The following is a 16,294-nucleotide window of genomic DNA, read 5'->3' as shown; positions in this document are numbered from 1 at the left end:
TATTAATCCAAGTAAAAAAAATAAAAATCTCTAATCATGTTTCAACCCAAATCAAATCTAAAGAAATGAAAGAAACTAACGCACGTGGCATATGTGATATACGTTATAACCGCAAGATCACAGCATAGTACGGCGCGGCACTTCCCGCTTAGTTTAAAAACTATACAACTGCGTCACAGTTTCTTCGAATTTTCTCTCATTTTCTTTCTCCCAAGAAAATTCAAGAATTTGTTTCCCAGATCACTGCAGGGTTTCACTTTTCACCTGCCTTTCATGGACTCTCCTCCTAGACGTCGTCCAATTCCTTCCCCACCTTCGTCTCGTCCCCCCGGAGTAACTTTTTTTTTTTTTTTTTTTCTTTCATTTTTAAGTTTTGATTTGTGATTATAAGTGAATTTCTTTGTCGAGTGTTTTTTTTATGAAAATTCTGAATCTTTGTTTGTGTGCTTTTCTTAAAGGATATTGCTTTAGGGAGTGTTGACAGTTGAGTGTGTTAAGAATTATTTTTTCCTTGACAAAATGCATGGTTTTGAATTTTATTTTGGAAGATTGATTGGAGAAGAAGGTCTAGGGTTTATAGTGCATCAATGGCATTTGAGGTTTGGTTCTTATAATTGAATGTGTTGCAGACTTGATCATGGAAATATGAGTATAGAATTTTAGAATAAATGATACTGAAGGCTCATGTTTTAATGCAAGAATGCAACTTTCGATTGACATGTCTCCTGTTCTTGTTCAATTGTAGGAGGCCTTTGTCAATTTCAATTTCATCAGCAGTCTTCCTCCAAAAAATTCAACCAACAGAGTGTGGCACCCACAAAAGTTTTCCGAATCTAATTTGCCACCTCCACCACCTGTGTTTGCATCACCCCATATAGATATGCAGTGGGAAAGCAGTCTTCTGACAAGGTGTTTTATATCTTAAATTTTTGTAAACCACTTGATTTTCAATGGCTATTACTTGGGTATATAATTCAGCAACAGATCATATGTCCTAATGTTTCAAGCATCTATTGAAAGTTCTTCATGTGTGTTGGCAGTGGAAACATAATTGCAGCAGATGGGGTTTTGAATACACTGGTTGCACCCACAGGTCATCAGGGGGTTGATGGAAGGTTGAATAATCTACCAGATGTACCAACTAGAAAAGTAAATGGACTTGTTGCTTCTGATAACTTTTGGGACCCTTCTTCAGGACTACAACATTGTGAACAATATGGGTCTCAGGTTAAGACGGGTTTTGTCCTCTGTTTCTCTAAATAGAATATGATTATCATAGTTGATTTTGATAGTAGAGGTGTGTTTATGTTGAGAGTTTTTACATTGTTAATCACAATATGTTGCAGAATGCAGGGGAACAGCAGGATAAATGTTATTGTACTTATCAGTCATTTGTTAAACCTTTGCAGACTTTTGTGGCATATGAAGATTGTCTCAGAAGTTCAAGAGTAGTATTCAAAGGATCTTTTGAGGTACAATGTGACTATGATAATTTTTTCTCCTAATCTACAATTTGTGAAGTTCTCAAGATGAAGTGTATTAGTTTACCATTCTTAGTATCTCTAGATTTCAAGTTTTGTAACTGAAGTGTTCCACCTTAAAAAGTTGTTGTGCATATGGAAAGACCCTCATTTTGAAAGCATTCCATTCAAATTTCAATGGCTTAGTATGCATAACTTTGGAGGAAGATGTGACTTTACCCTTGAAAGGTTTATTTAAGAGGAAAATTCTACAGGCTCTATAGAGTATGGGGCACTCTTTTTCTAGTATATTGTTTTTACTTTGTTAAGGAATCCTGTCTATGGTATTGGACAAATGCATATCACTTACTTTTTGAAGCTTCAGTAAAGAATACAATTGTAAAAAAAGAATTATTACTTCATATGTTTCTGTACACCACCCATTAGATTTCATTTAGTGGAATAATTGCTGTTGTTAAATGCAGGAGGCTGGTCAGCACCAAGGCATGCATAGACATCTTGAGTTTGAGATTGCAGGTGCTTGCAATTCTGTCACGACTGGTAACAGTCACAATTCTTGGAGACTGGAAAATAATTATGCTAGTTCAAGGTTACCTGAGAGTCTGCTTTCATCTCAACAAGGAGGAATCTTCAGAAACCAGACACCAGTTAGTCGCACACCATTGCTTTCCCACTGGTCTCTATGCCCGGCAAGAATACCAGAAATTCTCACTGGAATGGCTGGAAACTCAGCCATTTTAGCTCCAGGTAATTTTGGCCTGCACTTAAATAGCATTGGAAGAACTGCATTAGTAGGCTCTGATATGATTGCAGATGTGAAAGCTGCCTGGATTTCTGAGTACATGAGAAGTTAGGGAGCCATGATTTACCAGATGACTCAGTTAGTGGCTCTTGTTCATCTAGTGAATCTAGGGAAATCTTAGTTCGGGCCAATGAATGTTGGCACGAAAGAAAAGCTGTAGTGGCATCTAGTTCTGTCATTTTTCAACCATTGATTGGTATGAGAACTCCAGACTGGTCTCTTTTGATGAAATTTACTGAACAGTGGATGGCTCTATGTGCAGGGAACTTGTTTACTTCAGAAGTTAATGATATGACCGAGGATTTAAACCAAATTAGTCCAAGAAAGATGAGGCTAGTGTTCATCTTATTATATATTTTGATATCTCATTATCTTTTTCATATTGCTTGCTGAACATAGGATTTGTGATATGTCCAGGAAGACAGCAACACACACCACTGAGAGTGATCGCAAGCATTGCAATTGTAAGAGGACCCAATGCTTGAAACTGTAAGTAAGATTCGTGTATGGATTGCATCTTAGAATTTCTCTTCTTGTATAAATAATAGTATTGCATGCTGCATTCTTTTTTGATCTAATGTTCTTCCAACAACAGATGTGGTTATGCAATTTGAAAAAAGCCCCAGGGAACCTTCTATTCTTGTCATCTTGATGCTAGGAAAAATTTCAGTGTCATTAATGTTAGGTGACCATAAACTAATGAAATATGCCTCTACTTCAATTTCTGTTAAACAAACATTATTCTGTAATATAACATATATCTTATTTCACATGAAAATTAAATTAATTCCTAAAGTAACAGGTTAGAAAATGGTACATCCAACTATTTTTATATTGTTATAGTTTGTGCCAACCCTAGTTTTTGTTCTTAGCAGTTACTGTGACTGCCTTGCAGCAGGAGTGTATTGTACAGATTCTTGTGCATGCTCTAACTGCTTGAACAAGTCTGCAAATGAAGGCGTGGTACAACTCATTCGGGAGAAAATTGAATCCCGTGATCCACTTGCATTTGCTCCAAGGATTGTAAACCCTGACACTGACACTAGTGTGGCAAGCCCCTTTCTCTAAGTTTCTGTGTTGTTCTTTTGACTTGAGGAATTGGAAATCTCATGAGCTGACAATGTCCTGCAGGAAGATGTGAACTGGACGACCCCATCATCAGCCAGGCATAAGAGAGGATGCAATTGCAAGAAGTCAATGTGTCAGAAAAAATATTGTGAATGCTATCAGGTTTATATTTCTGTTGATTGAAGTCTCAAGCTTTTAAACCCAGAAGTATGATGTTATTGCAGACTCAGTTCTACTGGCTCCTCATCCCAAAGTTGTGGCATGACATTTTTTAAACTAGTCCCATAATATAGTCATTTTGTTTTCAAATGAAAGGGAAGGATGATGTGAAGGCCATGTAAGAAATCAATTGAAATCAGATTGCTTTGATCCATTCTGACTGGAAATTTTTGTCTTTCCCTCTACTTCAAGGCTGGAGTTGGATGCTCTGATGGATGCCGATGTGAGGATTGTAGAAATTCCTTCGGCATAAAGGCAGGTTAGAATTAGACTCATCTCTCTATTCTCCAATTTCTTTTAGATTATTGCTCATATAATGAAATTCATCAGATAAAATGAAAAAATTCTAATTAATTAAAAAATGCTGGCCTTTGAAATATGAAGTAGATATAGTTCAGATTTCGGAGATAGCCGAAGTCTATATGAGGGCGTATAGTGAATTTAAGCTCATCTTTGTTTTTGTCTGTAATTGGGCATTATTGATGGATGACCTTCGGCTATGGTGGCTGAGAGGACATGCTTGTTAATTTAATTTCTTGCTAAAAAATGTAGGTGCAGATGATACTGGCTTGGTATCATTCTTGATATCTATGTCATGAGGAACCTCATATTAACTGGGTAAAGTTAGATCACTCGACATTTTTTTTTTCCTGAAAACCAGGTTGTGATAAATGTAGATCTTAATATTGGAATTTTCTAGCAGAAGTTCTGATTAGACCCACATGCTTTGATACCATGGAATTTTATCTGGATGGTTGAATTACATGCTACCAGTTTTGGCCGTCTTCATATATGTAAATGATGGCTAACAGTTGTCACTGGAACTGGATGCACATGAACTTTAAGATGGAATTTGTTATTTAGGAGTAAACTAAAAATTCAAATTTGAATGGAAATGGGAATATTTTTCTTCATCTTCTTAGTTTCCTTTGAAGTTAGTAACAGACCTACTATCTATAATGTTTGAATCACAGATAGAAGGGCTGAAAGATGGGGGGTTCAAAGTCATGGGGAGCTGAACATGAGGGGAGCAGATCAATTCTCCCCAGAATGGGAAGGAATTACTGATATCAACCAAATTACTCCATTGTCTCATCCTCACTCAGGGGCAGGAGCTTCCTCAGCTTCACCCAATCCAAGAGACTTCCCTGAAGTTCTGCATGCTGAATTATATCGAGGAAATAACAGTCAGACATCAGCTGGTGCCCTTCATTGGAGCAGTTCATCCAACACTCTTGTGCCTCTGCGACATGGGAATGAGGCCCCACAAGAACTCAGTTCTGACAGTGCGCAACATGCCTTGACAAAGGATGATACACCAAAGATACTCAGCTCTTCCCCCAACGGACCAATGCAAGCTTGCTCATCAAATCAGAAGTGCTTGTCTCCTCCACAAATTCAATTGAAGGATATGAGTTTAAGACCTTCACCAAGCTTGACAAATGAACAGACAATCATAAGGCTGGGTACACCTTCTGTCCGTCCTTTTAGCTGGTGTAGTAATTCTACATATGGTATTCCTCAAGTCAAAAGTCATCCCAATGACAGCACCAGCAATCAGTGACTGCGTGCATGGAGTGAGGTAATTAGCGACAATACTAACTTTGGTTTAATGTTGCAATTGATAAGAAGCTTACATGCTTCTTCCCCAAATTGCACTAGATATTCTATGCTGGAAAGTGCTTTCTGGGGAACATGAGTATGTTAAGCTGATTACGACTTATCATGAGGTAGGCTAAAAACAGTTCTGATATTCCACAGAAATCAACACACATGGCTCTTAAGCATCATTGCCAATGAAGGTCCTAATTTTTGGTTCTTTTTCTGTTACTATTGTAGGGCTAATGATATGCGGTTGGCCTACATGGATAGGATGTTTACAAACAATATGGACTTACAGCTCAATAACAATTTTCCAGGTTTATGTAATTGTGGCCAACCACAATTCTGTGCATAATTGAAGTACCTATCAGTGCTTTTATGGCTCTTAGGATCATCCCGTTTTTGGTGGGAGTTGGAAAGTCAGAATAGGAACCTTCTCTGATGGGGCAGGTGCAAACTTGGCAGACTAATTTGGTACCATTTCTTGGTAGTCATTAGTATCATCAATTCACTTCATCTGTTATTTCATGTGGATACTACAGATTTATAGTCATTGACGGTTTTCTAATTTACTCATCTGACAAGGAGATTGGACTTGTTAATAACGTTTGCTGGTGCTTTGATCCCAGCTTACCTTTCTATATAATGGAATTCTATTACTTCTCTCAAATAAAAGTGAATGGCATTTTTCAGCTCCTTTGATGGTTCAGTCCCTCAAGAGCTAGTCCTTTTAGACTTATACTTGATTTGCAGCTGGGTCCTGGTTGTTAATTGTTATACAATACAAGCCATTTGAAGAAAGTTTTCTTGATCTTATAAACCGGTTTCATATAAAAGAGAGGGAACAGTAAGAAGAATGGAAACTCGGAGCAATCCTTGAACCAATGAGCCTCTTAGTATGGGAGTGCTCTTGTTGAAGAGGATTGTGTGTTGAGGATATAGAAAGTGAATAACAAGTGGGTAGACATCTTATTGAAACGAATAATATTGACACTTTTGGTAGATTATATTCAGAAAATGGATGTTGAAATCTCACAAAACTAAACGTACTTTTGTTTAAGTCTCTTGACTGGAGGATGTTTTTATGCTCATCAGTATTCAAGTAGACAATCTGTTACCAATTTTTAAGTTACCTTAACATACCCAGTTGGCAAGCTCTTTCCCTTGGAACATGAAGCTGGCTTCTACTACTTTGTAGCTCATAGGTTCAGCACCAAGTCAGGGACTTCTTGAAATGGGCATAAAATTAACTTGCAGTTTTTACATTGTTTTTTTGGAGAATAATTCTGTTTTATTTTTCCCCAAGTTTTAATCACTTCCTCAAGTTTCCTCCACCACGCTCAAAAAAGGAAGCAAATTTCCTTAAGGATACAGTTGCTATTAGGTAAATAATCTTCTATGTTGTGCTAGTAATGGGTCAATTTTCAGTATCCTCTAACTGCTAACATCAATGATGGGTATCCCTAGTAAATGCCAGTATGATTGCTAGGGTATATCAACCCATTTTAGGGCATTCCTACCAACTTGCATGGTAATTTAGTAAGGAGGTCAAGCAGCAAAAAGGTTCATTTGATTTTTGGATCCATAATAGCACCTCACAGCTCTATTCACATAAGAATCAGAAACCACAACCCACTAGATTGAATAACATTAATGAACAGAAAAACCCATCTAGGTGCCTACAAGCCAAATGAAAATGCATATCCAAAACTTTATTTTATGATAGACATGACCAAAGGGAATTAAGGTCAATGTAACTATACCATATACCCCCACACCCCGCATCTGTAACTACTCCGCTGATGTGTATGCTTTTTCCCTGTTATTGTTTCCCCGTTCTTTCTCCTTGCTAGCTGCAGTTTGAAAATTTCATTCCATGTCATAATTGTGATTATGAGTGGCACCCCTCAAGCCCCAGCCTTGCAGTTAGCCAAGTGCAGACCTCATCCATCTCTTTGGGAACTGTATAATGACCAAGTCTGCACGGTCAAACCAAACATTTAGAAAACACTTCATCTTCAATTTACCAATCATCAAAACAAGTTAGATCTTGCCAATGGAGGAAGTCAATTAGATACCCATCATAGGCTTTGAATGTAAGATATCGAAATCCAGCAGAACTTAAGCAGTGGGCGGATCTCTCTCCATAATTATAGGCCACTACATCATCATCTGCAAGGTAGATTGAAGGAAAGAGTAAGAATGCTTAGACTAACAGGATATATAGTTGTACAAATGACAATCTTGTTCTCCAAAAATTTTAGGAAAGCCCTATTCTATGGTAGATCCGTAACATGATCTTCACAAATACGTGGCCATTGAGATTCCCTCTTCACTTTGCTAGCAAAGACTTTAAAACAGTTAATCTGTTCTTTGTAGCAGATAGAATTCCCAAACACCTATTACTATTGGGGCATACACATCATAACATTTTGATAAGGTAGTATACAAACATGGATTGTAAATTAACCACAAGAGGACCTGTGTTTTTTTTTTCTTGCCATATTTTATTGTTGTAGCAGTGCTGCCCGTATTTTAAGGTCACTATACTTGTTAAGTTGTTCTTGGTGTTATTGGGCTTGTTGTTTGTTTGTTTTATGTCCTGAGTTTTGGTGTATGTCTCTCCTTTCTATTCTTCTCTTTTCTGTTTTTCATTGAAGGATCTTTTATTTTGCTTATCCTTCGCTCTTATTTGCATTCTTTTGCTTTTAAAACAAACGTTTGCTTCTTAATGGAATTATTTATTTATTTATTTATTTATTATTTTTATTTAATTTAATATGATCTTTTTAGAATGGGGATAGATGAACATTTCACCAAATAGAAGTAAAAAGAAAGAATATAACAATTTTCTAAAAGATTTTATGGGATGTAATCTGGACTTTGAAGACAACTCATAATGAAGTAATGGAGAACTTCATTTCTGACGTAAGGTTCTTTGACAACGAAACATGCTTTATAAGTTATTTATGCAATGTATCTTGTAATGATTGAAGTAACAGTTTTATGAACTCATCAATTGATGTCAGGTGCAATGAATTAGCAATGGATTATCTCCAACAAAATCAATGAAAGATGACTAGCCTAGTGTTTTTAGTGCCTTGGTGGGACCCCTTTAACATTGGATCCCCATTTCTATCATCAGAGGCAAAATCTACCAGACGCAACAAGCTCGAGGTGCATGAATGCTTGCACTTGATTTTTCCTAGAAGTAGGCCCCTATGCACTATAATTGGACAAGTTGAACACATGTGTGATAGTGCATGACTACATGCCAATACTGCTAGCTGGATCACCAAGGTGCAGTACCAAGCCTATTGTGTAGCTCATTTTCATGAATATTATGAGGCCACTGGCAGAGTAGACAGTGGAACAGGATGGGGTAGCCTATCCCAATCACAGGTATAGTAATGATGATGGAAGCAGCTTGGTCCCGTTTATTCAGATACTATTTTTTTTTTTTTTGGGATAAGCCAAGGTCAGCTTCAGGAATTTAGCATGAAACTAAATATAAAAGTCAAATTGCTACGAATTACCAGTCATGAAAGGGGAAATATAGTGTCATCTAATGCCTGATGCAGGCTTTCTAATGTTAGAGGTTGATTCTGAGGCCATACAATCAGCAAAGTAAAGACTTAAAAGTGAAGACCGTAAGAAAACATACTCATTCCATGACAGAGCATAATTGGCAAAGATGCAGCACGCCTTGCAGCCTCATGTGATCCTTCTATCTTATTCCTCAAGCTCCTGGATTATAATAACCATTAATTGTTAAATATGGGAATATTTAAAATCTGATTCCTCATCCCTATTGCCATCCTTTCTGTACTAAATGTGGTTTAAAATAAACAAAAGAAAGAAAACATTGGGTCCTGACCATGAAAATGTCCATCAAAATTATATTATAAGTCAGAAAACTTCAGTGGTTAGATTATTTTGAACCATCCACTAGCAACAAAATTATTTGGAATCATATGAGAGAGGGAGCATAGATGGGTTTGGCTTGAGAAGGAATGTGCTGAATGAAGTCATACCTTGAACCTGGAAGCCAGCCACTTAAGCCAACAACTGCCTTTAAATTGACAGGGTATGGGCTGTTATTTCCGTATTTCCCCTGTGCATAACAAGTGGCAGAGTAGAGGGCAGTTGCAGCACCCATACTGAAGCCCCCAACACCAAGTTTAACTGTCAAAGAATATAATTTAATGATGCTGAAGTTGTTTTTTTTTTTTGATAAGTAATGATGCTGAAGTTGTTGTAAGAAGACAAATCCATTATAATGCCCTAAACAACCTAAAAGTCAACAAATTTACCACACAACAGGATATTCTATAACATGATATACATAATTACGAAAATGACAAAAGATTAAAGAAGTTCACCCTAAAAATGGCATCACCTACTCCACTAAGACCAAGGTTCTAAACTATGGACTTAGGTTTTGAACTATTTCTTTGGGTTAAACTGCAGTCATAAAAATGGAATTAAATTGTGGAAATCAAAATGATTTTTGAAATTATTTTACAAAAATTGAAGGAAGTTTTTACACAAGAAGATCTTCATTGTGTATTAAGATTAGACTTGGGAGTAACTAGGGAATGGCCTACCATCAGCAGGTTCAGTTGACAACAAGTTTGCAATGTGTGCTGCTGATGCATCTAAACCATCCAAATCGTCTGGACCATCATCTGAAAGCTCTCCCACATCAAACCCTGATATCATCACATGAGCAGTTGAGATGATGCTTATCAATTCACAGTATTATAGTAAGCAAAAGAAGCTGGCTGTAATTATGGCTTTGAGATGGATAAAAAAGAATTAGTATCAACCCTTCATCTAAAAGCAAATGGAAATTAATCTTACATGCAGTGCAAGGAAATCCACCGAGTACTGCAACTGGACGAGTAGGAGCAGTTGGACAAATCCATTTTATCTGCATCATAGAATTTGAACAGTAAGATTTGTGGTTTTATAAGCCCAAAAGCAATTTAAAAAAACAAATCCTTACATTTGGAAGTGGAAGGTTTTCCAAGAGCTGGGACCAACTGAAAGAGTAAACACAGCACAAAGTGAGGAAGCATGTACATTTGTGAAACATTCTTAAGCTAGTCATAAGACTTAGAAAATCAATCCATAAAGCATGACAAGTCCAATTGCAGATGAAGCTTTTCAAATTCTCAACAGGTAGATAATCGATATGGAAAAATTTAAGAAATACACACTTCATCATGTTAAATATAAAATAACATTAGGACCATGCTAGTTGCGCCAAGAGAGAATCCCATCGGCAGAAAATCACAAATACGGTCAAGTTAATAAACACAAAGTGCTCAACAATGGATCAGAGCTAGTAGTACCTTGAATTTATGTAAGCATGACATACTTAGGGATTTTAAAAAAGGTTGTATAAAAATACATGTATGGATATCCTGTATCAAAAGGTTATCTCTGGTTGATCAGTTGGTAGGAAAACAGAGTTAGTGAATTAGGGGTCCCTCGATGAAGCATCTGGCATATATTCTTTTTCCTATTTAAGCCTTCCCCAATTAAGCTCAGCATCAAATGAGACAAGAAAAAGACAGGCCAAAAGATCAGGTTTTTTCCTATTTCACGGCGCTGCTGCTTTCTCCCATTGTATCATTCAGAATGAGAATCTCAAAGAAAAGAATGCAGAGCTCAAGATTTAAAAAAGTTTAACATCACATGGAACCCACACAAAAAACATGCCAAGATATTGACATTCTCAAACTCCTTTTTATTCTTGTCTTTGGGACAAAAAAGTCCACCCTTCAAATATGAGATGCATACTAAGTATGAAAGGAAAGGGAATAAAACCATAGAAGTGCTTCAACTATATTATGATACTTTGGGGAATAAACAATAAATACAGAAAAAAAAAAAAAAATCTTAGTTCTCATCTTAGACTTCTTTTCATTCATGCAAGTTCACAGAAACTATAAGCAGAGAACATGGTGGTTGTATTAACAAATTTTGGAGTCACAGACAAATAGCAAGATGAATTCAATGATGAAGACCGATACTGTCAACCAATTTGGTATGAAATCCATCTTATTAGAGAAAAATAAACGGAACCAAGTCTTTCCATGCGTCATTGGAAGAAGGGCTTTAGAAGCTCAAACAAGGATTTTAAAGGGAGGGATGCAGCAACTGAATTTTCAGCAGGATTCTTAGATACATGCCGCTTAAGAAAGAAACGAAAAAATAGAGAAGATAAACAAAATATGAAAATAAATATGGTACCCATTGAACTTCTAATTACAAGAATGCTACAAAGAAATCATAGAAAATGTTCGAAAGAATGCAAGCAATGGTAAAAAACAGCAACAATACCTTGAGCCATTGTCACCAAGGCCATGTAGCCAAACTATTGTGGCCTGGTGTTTTCCCTTGGGCCTCACCACATGTGTCCTTCCAAACTCAAAGGTCCTTCTTGCAGTTCTACTACCTGAAATTTTTAGCAAGAAAGTCAGCTCAAAACCATAATAATTTTTAAATAAGAGAAAAATAATTCAAATTCCACAGATGATCCCAAAAAGGGGAAAAAAAATCATCATTCATCATATCTGATACATACCATATAAAAGAAAACACAATGAAAGAAAAAGGACAACCAAACAGAACCCACACAAGGGCTCCCATTAATAATAGCAAAACCACATGCATAATTGAGATGAAAAGATTTGGAATGGAAGGAGGAAAAGGAACAAACCAGAACCCATAGAATGATTAGAGTAGCTCATCCTCACGGACCGGGCAAGTGCAGTAAAGAGGCCACCTATTGTAATGAATATGAAGAGGTACTGCAATGGAGAAAACCCAAAATGAGAAACTGTATTTATACACAAATGGGTAGGGTGAAAATGGAATAAAACATATGAATATGCAACACTATGCTTGTGTGCACCAGCTACACATTGTGCCTGAAACCGCCTAGAAACTCAAAAAGAGAGAGCATCCATGAAAAGGAGAGGTAAAGACAAGGACAAAAGCAGACAATCTTTTGAGCAGAGAGAATCAAAGCAGAGCAGAGCACATTCATGCATTCCTGAGCCACCAGCTAGGAAGGCTCTTGGATTTGCAACATAGAGCGAATCTATGCTTGTGGGCAATGGCCAAAAACTAAAGCAACCCCAACAGCAACTCAAGAATATTACTCAAAACAAGCAAGAATAATCCAATTTGTAAAAGGAAAATAAAAATATCGTGTTTCAATCATTTGTTTATGCATTTGTGATGATTGATGGATACCCATTAACCAGAAAGTTCCAATTTTTCAATGAGAAATGGCATAAAACTTTGCACCAACACCAGAAATTAATGGATAAATTCTCATTAATACTGAAATCATCATTTGGGCCACCAACCTTGATTTCTAATGTGGTAAGGACACAATAAAAAGCATATCAACTTTTCTCTGCTTCCCTTCCTTTCATGCTTTCTGGCTTCCCACTTCCTTTGTTTATATGGTTCTTCTATACCCTCCTTCCCTCTCCTCTCCCCTCCTGCTCTGTTCGCTAATGCTCATTACTAATTACTCCTCACAGACATCTCTAATATGCTGAGCCGAGGGTGAGTCCGAAACTTCCCCTTTCTCTTCCAATATTTTTCATTGACTATACTACCCTTTCCATCCTTTCATAATGTGAACAAATTTTTAACCCTAAATTGCCCTTTCTCTGATTTTTTTTTTTATAATCAAAATAAAAGTTATATTTGAAACTTGTCCAAAAACCCTTTTTCCACTTCTTACTATTTTTCTTTTAAAAATAAAATAAAACATGTAGGAGATACAATCAACTCAAGGATTCAAAGTATAGATTTTCTATTATTTAATTGATCTTTTGAAGAAAAATTAATTAAATTGGTATAATCTATTTATTTTTAAATAAAAATAGAATGAATCTTTTTAGTGATGGAAAATCAAATCAAATCAAATTAACATCGATTTGATTGAGATGATTGATTGAATACAAGTTAATTTAGTTTTTAAATTCAACTTGTCTTTAAAAGTAATTAAAATTAATCTCATTTAAATTTCAAAATTATTTAGAATCTCTAACCCATAATATAATGAAAGTATTTAAAAATTAATTTAATCATAGTCTTACAATAATGATTATTTTAATAAAACCAACCATATATATATAACAATAAATATAAAACACTTATCTAATATTAAAAATTAGTAAATTAAAAGAGACGAAAGTTTTGAAGTGGTAGTCTGACTTAGTTTTTATTTGTTAAAAAATTCACAAAAATCCAAAAACCAAATCGATAAAGTCAAAATTTAAAATTCGTAAACTAAATCGAACTGATATAATTAGTTTTAGTTGAGTTGGATCAATTTTAGCAGTTTTTCGATTTTTAATAATACTGTAGGGGTCTTACCAACTTAATTTACTTGTTTGGTTTACGAATGAAGGTGATAAAATTAGGCAAAACCCATTCCAATTATTCTCAACAACTTTGCATGGAAATCAATCTACAAAATTTTTACTTTGTGTTGATCAAATCATCTAAATTTGCCAAATAATGATGCACCATGTTGCCTTTATTGGATGCATGATTGGCAATCATTCTAGGCCCCCAATATTAAATATTTTCCATTTACAATACAAATGATTCAAAAACTAGATTCATGGGAGTCTGAATAAGCCACCACCTTTCCTCCATTCATCATTTCCACCAATAACTTCAATACCACTTACTCATGCATTTTCTGCATCCACAAAAATTCAAGTTTAGTCCTTTCCTCCAAATGATGAATGTGAAAAGATCTTCTTGGTGATTGCAGAGGGCATGGACCACCCAACTTAGTTTTGGTAAAGAGGATTTAGTCAATATCTTTCTTATAAGCAGATGAACTTGTAGAATTTATCCATTTTAGTGGACTATCAGTCATGATCCAATTAGATTTTCTTTGATTTTATTGATAGGACTTGATTTTAAGAGATGACTATTTAAATAGTTAATGAATTTAAAATTTTGAAAAAGAATTAGGAAAAACCTCAATGAAATGTTGTTTAATATACTTAGAATGGTTTGAAAACTGTTCTCCAAAACAATTAATTATGTTTTGTAGAACTAAAAAAAATATAATTTTTTAATTAAGAAAATGTGTTTGAAATTTTTTTATAAAATAAACTATTTTTTAAAATAAAATTTTAAGTTTTTTCTTTTGTGTATTATTCTGAGTAATACTTTGAAAATATGAAGAATACTTTAAAAACTTTTATATTGTATCTAAATATGTAATACTTTTATTGAGAAAGAATTGATAAACTTATTTCACATTTGAGTTCCCGACAATTTTTCGTTCCTCAAAATAATTGAGAATTGTTGTTAATAATTGTTCTTTGAACACAATTTTCAAAAATGCTACTTAAAAAGAAGATCAACTTAAAGTTGAAGTCAACTCAAATTGGTCAGAACATATGATCCTAATTTCACCAGATATATGTGATAATCACCATAGTTCTAGTCAATAGCCACAATGGAACATGCCCATTGATAAAAATCCTTCCATCAACAAGTTGGATTTTGAAGTGCAATCTTACCAATCAGTGGCCCCATTTCAGATGGGTCGGTGAGCTTTAGTCCTTTATGCACCATAGTGTAATTAGGTTTTTTTCCTCCCTTTTTCTCTTTCTACGATTTGTGAAAATTGGTCTTACCCCACAAGAAAAATTCTACATAACACACAATATCCTCTTCAATCTTTTATTCATAAGTAATTTTTTGTTCCGATCGAAGACTTGAACTTGGAATCTCCCACAAACCCTCATCATCCCTTCACCACTTGAACCCGACCTCAGGGACACATCCACTTAAATATTTTAAGTTTATAACATAACCCTAATGCGAACAAGAGTGTTAAAGTTCCTAATTTACCAATAATATTTTTAGGGTTTTTTTTTTTTAGAAAAAAAAAACTTTATGTATCATCCTTATATTGTTCCAAAAGTGTAAGTGTATATTTTAAGTGTTTGACTAAAACACAAATGTGGTACATTATTATTCCATCCTGCTTGGAATCGCATACTACTTCCTTCCTAGGTCAACTTTAGGGCTCTTTTTTCCCTCCTTTTGGGGGGAGGGAAAAATTAAAATTTGGAAGAAATGTAGGGTTTGTCAACCCCTTTCCCAAACCCCCTACCCCACAAGCAAAGACAAGAATCAAATGTAAGTAAGAAAAATGGTTGATTCTGCAATTGTGGTGGTTTGTTTAAGAGAGACATGATATGCTGTTGGCACTACTTTGCTTTTGGAGATTATAAAATTTCAATGTGGCTTTCATTACTTGTTCAAGAAATTGGAGCCATTTTTCAATTCCATAATCATTTTGTCTTCACATTTCCTATTTGCTCTTATTTTTTACTTCATCTTTTGATCAAACAGCTACCCTTTTGTTAGTGGAGCAAGGCAGCCATCTCTTTCCCATACCCTAAACCAAAAGCATTTCATTTTTTACATATATATAAATTTAAATGTTTTTTTACTTTTTATTTTTGAATATGTTTATTTTAAAATAATTTATAAACATGAAGTTTGGGTAATATTTTTATATCTTTTTTTTCTAAATAATTTTTATATTTATGAAATTAATTTATTTTTGACATAAATACCCTTAATTATTTCAAGTATTTATATTTATTTTTAAATAAAAAATGAAAGTAAAAATAAATGAAGGGTTAGATTTTCAAAATATTTTGGAAGACATGATGATTCATCTGTCAACTTCAGTTTGTAAAGTGATGGCCCTGTTTTTGGAATTTTTGAGGGCAGAGTATAGATGTATTTTTTTTAACAAAAATAAATGTAAAGAGAATCTGGTCATATCAGGGATTAATAATGATGTATGGTAATTTAAAAGATGGGGGCTATATGATGGGAGAACATAGGGGTAGGGTGGTCCTTTTAGACAGAAGAAAATTTTGGATGAAAGTGGGTGAGCAGAGACTGGTGATCTTATGAGGAAATTTCCCTTCCTTGAAAGAGAGAGAGAGGTAGAGTCATTTTCTTGGTTGTAAGGTCTGTTTGGGCACATAGAAAAAACAGCATTTTGAGAGTGACTTAACCCTAAAATCCTGTAAAAAAAGGG

The 16,294-nt window shown here is 35.0% G+C and overlaps 2 protein-coding genes across 4 annotated transcripts; one reads left to right on the top strand and one right to left on the bottom strand.

Annotated features, from left to right (window-relative positions):
• The first annotated feature begins 240 nt into the window (after positions 1–240).
• LOC117922580 (protein tesmin/TSO1-like CXC 3) lies at positions 241–5,864 on the top strand. Of its 2 annotated transcripts, none has more exons than XM_034840734.1 (12): positions 241–333; positions 746–909; positions 1,041–1,227; positions 1,410–1,472; positions 1,946–2,228; positions 2,546–2,615; positions 2,701–2,772; positions 3,159–3,333; positions 3,415–3,513; positions 3,763–3,829; positions 4,545–5,152; positions 5,490–5,864. In XM_034840734.1, the coding sequence occupies exons 1-11, from the start codon at positions 274–276 to the stop codon at positions 5,132–5,134; spliced, it is 1,830 nt and encodes a 609-aa protein (XP_034696625.1). In that variant the 5' UTR covers positions 241–273; the 3' UTR covers positions 5,135–5,152; positions 5,490–5,864. The 2 variants fall into 2 exon arrangements, with proteins under 2 accessions (XP_034696625.1, XP_034696624.1); XM_034840733.1 differs by having other exon boundaries at positions 5,410–5,864.
• Positions 5,865–6,716: 852 nt separating this feature from the next.
• LOC117921478 (acyl-protein thioesterase 2) lies at positions 6,717–12,727 on the bottom strand. 2 transcript variants are annotated; one of them, XM_034839351.1, is made up of 10 exons: positions 12,558–12,727; positions 11,903–11,993; positions 11,524–11,638; positions 10,181–10,217; positions 10,036–10,105; positions 9,780–9,884; positions 9,207–9,357; positions 8,837–8,919; positions 7,251–7,344; positions 6,717–7,151 (listed from the first exon to the last, which is right to left on the bottom strand). In XM_034839351.1, the coding sequence occupies exons 2-10, from the start codon at positions 11,931–11,933 to the stop codon at positions 7,064–7,066; spliced, it is 774 nt and encodes a 257-aa protein (XP_034695242.1). In that variant the 5' UTR covers positions 11,934–11,993; positions 12,558–12,727; the 3' UTR covers positions 6,717–7,063. The 2 variants fall into 2 exon arrangements, with proteins under 2 accessions (XP_034695242.1, XP_034695243.1); XM_034839352.1 differs by lacking the exon at positions 12,558–12,727 and adding an exon at positions 12,098–12,295.
• Between the last annotated feature and the right edge of the window lie 3,567 nt (positions 12,728–16,294).

The sequence above is a fragment of the Vitis riparia genome, chromosome 9, assembly GCF_004353265.1.
Source record: "Vitis riparia cultivar Riparia Gloire de Montpellier isolate 1030 chromosome 9, EGFV_Vit.rip_1.0, whole genome shotgun sequence".
Classification (NCBI taxonomy): Eukaryota; Viridiplantae; Streptophyta; class Magnoliopsida; order Vitales; family Vitaceae; genus Vitis; species Vitis riparia.
Note: the sequence above shows the minus strand (reverse complement) of the source record. Positions and strands in the feature narration are given on the sequence as shown.